General features: G+C 46.4%; 1 protein-coding gene across 1 annotated transcript; it reads left to right on the top strand.

Annotated features, from left to right (window-relative positions):
- Nucleotides 1-3,082: 3,082 nt before the first annotated feature.
- On the top strand, nucleotides 3,083-5,551 carry H310_10260 (hypothetical protein; the record flags this gene model as incomplete). Its single annotated transcript, XM_008876590.1, has 5 exons — nucleotides 3,083-3,088; nucleotides 3,165-3,562; nucleotides 3,619-4,078; nucleotides 4,915-5,057; nucleotides 5,296-5,551. The coding sequence occupies 5 exons, from the start codon at nucleotides 3,083-3,085 to the stop codon at nucleotides 5,549-5,551; spliced, it is 1,263 nt and encodes a 420-aa protein (XP_008874812.1).
- Between the last annotated feature and the right edge of the window lie 3,162 nt (nucleotides 5,552-8,713).

Here is an 8,713-nt window from a genome sequence, read left to right as displayed (position 1 = left end):
GATCATGAAGAACTTACTGACGATGAGCGTCTGTCCATTTGCCTCGACCTCGCCGCAAGGACCAAGAACGGCAAGCTGGAGCACTGAGCAATCAACGAAGCCGCAGCGATATTTGGTCGAAGCCGCCTAACCATTGCCTCGGTGTGGAAGAGGTTCCAAGAAAACCAGCATCAAGGAAGGGCGCTGGACGCGATCAAGAGCCACATAAAGTCCAAATCGGGTCGTCGCCAAGCACCCATCGAAGACGTACTAGGCAAGATACGTTCCGTGCCTTTCCGTCTCCGCCAGAACCTCCGAACACTTTCTGCCCACTCTGGTGTTTCGCGCTCGACCCTGTCAAGGCTCAAAGCAAAAAAACTGCTCTGTCCGACTTCCAACCGTTTGAAACCACACCTCTCCAAGGAGAAACAAGCTGCCCGACTCTCGTTTGTGACCAATTTTTTGGTGCACGATGAGACGATTGCTGCGTACAAGTTTGCGACCATGTCCGATGTTGTTCACATCAACGAGAAGTGGTTTTACCTAGCTAAGGTTAACCAAAAAATGTATCTTCTCCCTGATGAAACTGGTCCACTTCGTACAACACAAAACAAGAGGTTTATTCCAAAGGCTATGTTTCTAGCAGCAGTGGCAGAGCCACGCGCAAATGCGTTGGCAGGGGAAAAATTCGACGGCAAAATTGGCGTTTGGCCTTTTGTCGAGACTGTCCCAGCAGCTCGTACGAGTAAAAACCGACCTGCAGGGGCCCCAGTAACACAACCAAAAGTTGTTACTCGGGATGTCTATCGCCAAACTATAATTGATAAAGTCATTCCTGCTATCATGGCAGTATGGCCAACATCATATAGTAAGGAGATTCGAATTCAGCAAGATAATGCTCGACCACATACACTGTTGAACGATGCAGATGTATTTGCGGCTGGGCATAGAGATGGTTGGCAGATTCGAATGATAAATCAACCACCATCGAGCCCCGATCTGAATGTGCTCGATTTGGGGTACTTCAATGCTATCCAAACTTTGCAGTACCAAAAGGCTGCATCGAACCTGGATGAGCTAATTGCGGCTGTGGAAGCATCATTTAATGAGCTTCGATTTGAAACTCTGGAGAACAATTTTGTTACTCTACGATGTGTGATGCGTGCGATCATTGACGACAATGGAGGCAACAATTACAAGTTGCCTCATTGTGGAAAGGATCGTGCTCGTGCAAACGGCACCTTTGGGGATTCACAGTACGTCTCTATTTCGTCCGCCATGGCAGCTGAAGAAGTGCTTGAAGCGATGTACGATCGCATCCACGACGAAGCCGCTGTGGATGATCCTTGCGCATTGTTCAACGGCCTTGGTGTTCCTGATGATGTTGATGTGTACGAGGTGTAATCAAAATGCATAGATCATTTTGGGACAATTCGAGAGTTGGAATGCATAGATCATTCTGGGACAGAGGTAGTATGATGATATTCAAAAATGAATTCAATTCGAAAAGATAATAAATCTAATTAAATAATCTACCATTTTAATACAAATACTCAATTCAATAAAACATTAACATTAAAAATACATGTGATAATTATCAAAATTTTTGTTGTTAGGTATTTTGCGTATGTATTTGTTAGCATAGGTATAGTTTTTCTATTAGAAAATGGACTTTGTAGGACTTGAACCTACAACTTAAATATTCATTATTTATCTTTTTTAAAAGCATCTTCGCAAAAGATTTCTATAAAAAATCATCATTCTTTTTTCAATAAACGTTTTTGTATTCTTTGATATTATACGTATACTATTAAAAAAGCAATCAAATATATTGATCTACAAGAATTCTAAATAAAACTTCGCATTAGTTTTAGGTAAAATTCTAACAATACTATTTTCACTACACTGTCTAATGGAATATATGAATCTTCTGTGTATAATATTATTACCCTTTCATAATTAACAAGATGCTTTATAAAATTTTATGGGATTTTCAGTTATATTTATGTATACCAATAAAAATTTGGTAAATTGTTATATACTAAAAAGTTGATAAATCTTATGTCAATGTTTGGTTTAGTTTTGCTTTTGTTTTATATCAACTCAACTTTAAATCTTTTGTTATTTAAGAATTTCAAGAAAATTGTTTATTTAATACTACGTAGTACTTAAACAATACTTCCTCTGTCCCATATTACTCGTCGATTTGAAAAACACACTTGTTCCATACTACTGAAACACAAACGCATTTGACTGGCTTACAAAAATTCTCAGCACTTTCATTGGTTATTAATGCCCTCGCATACAGGAGAAGCGAGACACGGCTTTGTCTTTAACCATGTAGCGCTTTCTAGGACCAACTCTGCCTGTCTTGTTGGACTCGACAGTTCCGCTCTTGCAAAAGTTTCGCCAGGAGGCGGAAACCACGCGTGCACTGACGTCAAGTTCTTTAGCAGTTTTGGCGAAAGCGCCGTGAATCAGCCATCCAGCTTTAAGGAACTGGTGTAGGTGTCGGACCACCTCGTGTCGATTGGCGCAGGAAACCTCGCGTAAGGATTGGGGCATGGCGGCAAATTCAAATGTGTGTTGATCTTTATATGTGGTGTGTTTTTATTCGGGTGGTAAAAATGAGAAATTGATTTTGAGCGCCAAAATTCAAGTTACGCTCTTGACAGCCAATGAATGGTTGGTTCCATTGGATTTTTATGCTCTTCATTGAAGAATAACTTTCATCAAGTTTGGTAATGAAATGGATTTGTGGGGTCGTTGAGAAGTCAAATCGACGAGTAATATGGGACAGAGGAAGTGCTTCCTCTGTTCCATTTTACTGCCGACATTTGGCTTCGAGGTGCCCCCAAAAATTGAATTCTAGTCCAAATTCGATGAATCATATCATGTTCAATTGAGAATCAACATCTAGAGGAAAGGTCTATTGACTGCAAGGCGCGAAAAGCAAATTTTGGCGCCCAATTTTCACTTCGCCATCGGGTCTCCGAATAAAATTACGAAATGTGAATTAACAGGATTAAAATTTCCGGGACCTGAACAAGTCGACATCCATTGCACGGCACGCACCGGCAGAGAGATCTCGCACGCAAAGAAGATGGAGGTGATCCGTCACCTCCCAATCGAGCATGGGCAAGCTTCCTCACTGAGCAATCGCCTCAACGGCCTGCGAACTCCAGGTCCACCGTACAACCGTCGTTCGTATCTGGAAGGCATTTCAACAAAACGCACTGCTGCCTTCGATAAAAGCTCGCCGGTCCGGTCGCCCGCCGGTGTACACACCAGAAGCTATCGCCAGCACTGTTCGCGAGCTGACGCAGTCGCTTCGCTCCACGATGAGTGACATGTCCGAAGCCACAGGCATCCCGCTCGGCTCGCTCCACCGCGCCTTGACAGCCGGGACGCTTCAACGCCGATCGACACGCATCAAGCCCTTGCTATCCGACACGAACAAGGAGCAACGTGTCGTATTTTGCCGCTCGCACGTTCGTCCCTCCGGTCTTCCCGAAACCCTGGTTTTCGACGACATGTGGGATGTTGTGCACCTTGATGAAAGTGGTTCAATGCGGACAAGCACGTACGCAAGGTGTACCTTACCGCCAGGGAAGAGCCTGAACAACGTGCGTGGTCCAGCAAGCGGTTCATTCCCACAGTCACGTTCCTCGCGGCGGTGGCGCGTCCTCGACATGATCCAGAGAGTGACGTCAACTTCGATGGAAAGATCGAATATGGTCTTTGGGTTGAGTTCCTACCTGCTGTGCGCAGCTCGGGCAACCGGCCGGCGGGATCGCTCGTCCCAACCTTGGTGAACCTGGACGCCGCTGTCTACCGCAAGTATGTCATCACTCGAGTCATTCCAGCCATCAAGTTGAAGTTCCCTACAGCGAACAAGCGCGTTGTACTCCAGCATGACAATGCAACACCCCATGGTAGCCTTATCGACGCTGACTTTGCGAGCGTGTCCACGGACCGGTGGACCTTTGTTGTGCGGTGCCAGCCACCAAACAGCCCAGATCTCTTTGTCTTGGATCTGGGTTTCTTTGCTTCGATCCAAACTCTTCAGTACAAGTTGGTTAGTCGATCTTTGGGTGAGGTATTCATGCAACCTACGCTGCGTATGAACTTTGTGGTGGCGATGCACTTGCAAACATGTTCCTCACGTTGCAAACAGTCATGCGCCTAGTTCTGGAGAACAATGGTGGCAACCACTATCGCATTTGCGGAAGGATGCCTTGCGTCGTGCCAGGGCGCTGATGTCCAATGTCTCGTGCCCTGCTTCACTACTTGGCTAAGTGGCCATTCAGGTTTTTAACCAATTACACGTAGTTTTCTCGTTTGTTGACCAATCGGATGGAAATGTCACAAGTAATATGGAAAAAGTATGATTTGCAAATGTTGCAAATATCGGGAAGTATTATAAATATGCGAAGAGCTCGAGCACTGTAAGATCACCGCACTTGGTTACCTTAGAGCACCAGAGATCTACGGCACAATCTCGCTGAGTTGCCCACGTCCCAAATTGAGTATGCACAACCTACTCCGACTTGCCTCCGAAGGCTCTTTCCAGCTTCATCCGGATTCAACACGACCTAGAAATCAACGGATTACCCAGAACGATGCGTGATATCGTTGCCGACACAGTCTGGAACAACTATAGCCGCACCAACATCTTCATCTTGGAGAGACACAAGACGTCGGCTGAGGTGATCGAACTCAAACCAATGTCTACGAATCATGTCGTTGACGAGACCTTGGAATGCCTCCCCATGATTCAAAACGGTTTTACTAGAATTCAAAAACTTAAGTGATTTGACTGGAACACATTGATAGCCGAACTAAATAGATTTGGCCTAATAGTCAATTGTGGTACCACGTTTCAAAATTACTTGTGTCATTCGAGTTGGCATGCTGTCGATCAATGCTCGACAGTACTCCAAACAACTGGCGACCGCCGTTCACGTACCACCGACACGGGCGCCGAAGTACAGCGCTGTAGCAGCGAATCCTACGCTGCAACACATTGACGGCCTTCTGGACAAGCAAGCCAACCCCGACCAACCCGACGAAACGTGGTACCTGGTCCAATGGCTCCACCCCTATGACACATTCGCCAACCGCGAGTGAATATTCGAAGGCTACATCGAACGCTCCTCGCTGGATGCCGCCAAAGCCCTGCTGGACAAATACCTGGTCCTGGTACTACCTGCCGAAAAACGCACTGGCGACTTCATGAAGTGGGGCCGCACCGACCGCACATGGCTCATGATCGGCGCAAACGCCGATAACACGTGCCGCCTTAGAGCAAACTAGCGACCTTCTTGGGCCGCCCTTTGCGTTCACTGCCGACGAAATGCTTGCGTACAAGCAGGCGGAAGACATTGCCCTTACCTCGGATATCCCCCCCTCCAACTTTCGCCACTTTATCCGCCATCTCATTGTGAACCACGGGCTTCCACTCGACCTCGGCTCGGCCACCACCAATCTCGCAAACCGCACCACCAACGATGTTGTCTATGATGCGATCTCAGCGGCCGACGATAATGGGGTGTGTCTGCTCATCACCTAGGAAAGTGACGCATGCCACGCTTACTCCCTCCACTGTTTCAACAGTTCGACCCTCCACTTGTTCGACGGCCTAAGCAAGTGGATATCTACGACACGCTCCACCGTGAGGACGACTAACGCCCCATCCAACTCCAGCGCCTTTGCCGCCTCCAACCAGCTCTCCACCGCCGTGGCCGCGATCAGCCCACCGGCGCAAAGGGCAAGTCGAAGGCCTCGTAGGCTCTCTACCCGATTCATTGCATCCCTACATGGCAACATTAAAAGGTCCTCTACTTAAGTGTAATGGACATCTTTCTCGACTGTATTCCAAAGAATATTTTCCCACTCCAACGCAGTTTTCTGCTTCAGTACCGCAACATTGTCGAACAGGCGACTATTCGCGTACACGGCCAGCGCCAACAGACCCCAGGTATTTTCAATTGGGTTGAGGTCGTCTCTTGGCTAGTCACTTCATACTTGAAACGCCATGTTTGCTCAGATGGGCAAAGGTCATCTTTGACACGTGCATTGAGACATAGTCTTGTTAGAAGACAATTGATCTTTCCTAATAATACAATCCAATTACTTCCTCTATTTCTTAATACTGCCACCATAACCACTTGAAGTGACCCCAAAAATTCATTTTCTTGTCCAAATTTAATGCGGAATATCACAAGAGAAAGAGAATGAAATTGTAAAGGAATCTTCCATGGGAAGCGACGCGCCAAACAGGAATTTTGGTGATCAGAACTAACTTTGCGTTAGGGCCACCAGAATAAAAATACAAAAATCAATAAAAAATAAATATTAGGGCCCTGTCGGCACATTTGAACTTCCCGCCATGAGCACAAATCAACGAGAATTGACCGACGAAACAAAACGTGAGGTCGCCGTCATGCTGCGCGAGAACCTATGCATGGGCAAAATGCCGCGTGGAACAGTCAAGGCTGTCGCCGCGCGCTTTGAGCTTGACCGGAGCACAGTACGCAAAATCTGGAGTCGGTACAGCAAGGGATCAACAGATCCCTCAAGATTGGCCGAGTTGGATCTCCCATACGCTACACAACCGCTGAGATAACTGAACAAATAAAAGAAGTACCTCGAAACCAACGCAGCACCATGCGAGACATGGCTCAAGCCACTGGCATATCAATCAATACCCTTTGCCGGGCTCTCAAGACGGATATCGTGAAGCCCCGCTCGTCCCGACTCAAACCTCTGCTCACCGTCGCCAACAGCGCGAGCGCCTTGCTTTCTGTGGAGCACATGTGAACCTCACCATTGACGCCATCAACGAGTACCTTACTGCTAATGATTCCAATGCTCCAATTCTGAGACCGACGAAGCGAAGTGTGCCGCCAGTGCCGGCACACTTTGTTTTGCGGTAAGTGGGACTTCGTGCTTCTTGACGAAAAATGGTTCAACGCCGACAAAGACTGTCGCAAGGAGCACCTTGTTGATGGTGAGACTCATGGTACTGGGTCGTGCAAGTCCAAGCAGTTCTTGCCCAAAGTCATGTTTTTGTGCGCTGTTGCCCGACCGCGCCAGAGCCTTGGCTTTGATGGAGAGTTTGGGCTCTGGCCTTTCGTCAACCAATCCCCTGCTGTGCGAGCGTCTCGAAATCGTCCTGCTGGTACTATGGTGTCGAAAACCACTAATGTTGATGCGTAAACGTACCGTGATTATGTTCTGAACAAGGTCGTCCCCGCAATCAAGGCTAAGTTTCCAAGAAACAGCAAGTGAGTCTTTCTTCAACTTGACAACGCGACGCCGCACAGCTCAATCGACGACGAAGCTCTTGCCAAAGTACCCACTCATGAGTGGATGTTCCGAGTTCGCCGGCAACCGCCCAACAGCCCCGACTTAAACGTGCTCGACCTTGGTTTCTTCCCCTCCATCCAGACCCTACAGTACAAGATGTTTAGTCGCTCTGTGGATGATGTTATTGCGTCGACAATGGTGGCATTTGACACTCTCGAGGTAGATACCTTGGAGAATGTGTTTCGTACCCTACAAGCTGTTACACTGTATGCGCTTGGTTTTAGAACAAAGTGGTGGTAACCAGTTCAAGCTCCCACATCTGAATAAGGTTGCCATGCGTCGTGTTGGAAACCTCGTGGTGAATTTGACCTGCCCAGTGTCGCTCCTCTTCGAGGCCAACGGCCTCCTTCAAACAATGAGTCCATGAGTTGTGGCATTGTAATTATAACCAATAAACACGCTTCATGTATGCTTGTCCAATCAAATTGATATGGTGGCAGTACATGAAAAAGTCGATTTTTGAATGGTGGAAGTAATATAAAACAGACGAAGTATGTTTTTAGACGAATTCTGCTAAGTTGAATTCCTAGTGAGAATTCATTGTGAGACTATGTATGCGGAATTGTCGGAAAAATTGATGGACGAAATTCACTGTGAGATTTGCACACAGGGAAAACTTTTTCCTTGTGACGGGTAGTGCCATGAACGACAGCTCCAATCGAAAGGTGGTATTCCGGTTCAAATCAGCTTCCGACGTCGACCTCTTAAAAGAGGTAATACACATTTAGCCGTTCGATGCTCCTTATGGAGCTGTAAAAACACGTTGGGAAGAGGTTGCTGCAAACATGTGCATCACACACGGCGACACTTTGACTGCTGTTTCCTGTCGTAAGCGGTTCGACGATTTGATCGTCGCATTCAAGGAGGACAAACTGAACTCCCTCCGTGCATCAGGCACAGAGGAAGAGTACAATGAACGAGAATAATTGATGCAGGACATCAGTTGGTGAGCGACGTCTATGATTTCACGACGTTTAAAGCGAAAATGGTACTCGCAAGTGTTGTCGCTTTGGACGTTGAGGTCAAAACGGTACTTTGGGATGGCAATCGCATTGGATGTTTCGGTGGATAGGTGAGCCATCAGCCCAAGCATGGCCATGATGGTCATCGTGGAGTCCATTCTGCAAATTGTAATCTGAAAAGTAATATTCTTTGTAGCAGAACACTTTTCACAGCGAAGTTTGAAACAGAATTTTCCAGAATGCTCTCACAAGGAATACAACTTAGCAGAATTTGTCTATTGAACGAAAATGTTTACTTTTGAAATTGATTTATTAGTAGAAATTACTTATTAGGTTTAATATAGATAGTTTCTTCATTTTTATTTATAGTACTTTATATTGCTATAGAATTACAAAGTTTA

The sequence above is a fragment of the Aphanomyces invadans genome, assembly GCF_000520115.1.
Source record: "Aphanomyces invadans strain NJM9701 unplaced genomic scaffold supercont1.25, whole genome shotgun sequence".
In the NCBI taxonomy this organism is placed as follows: Eukaryota; Oomycota; class Saprolegniomycetes; order Saprolegniales; family Verrucalvaceae; genus Aphanomyces; species Aphanomyces invadans.
This window is presented reverse-complemented; position numbering and strand designations above follow the sequence as displayed.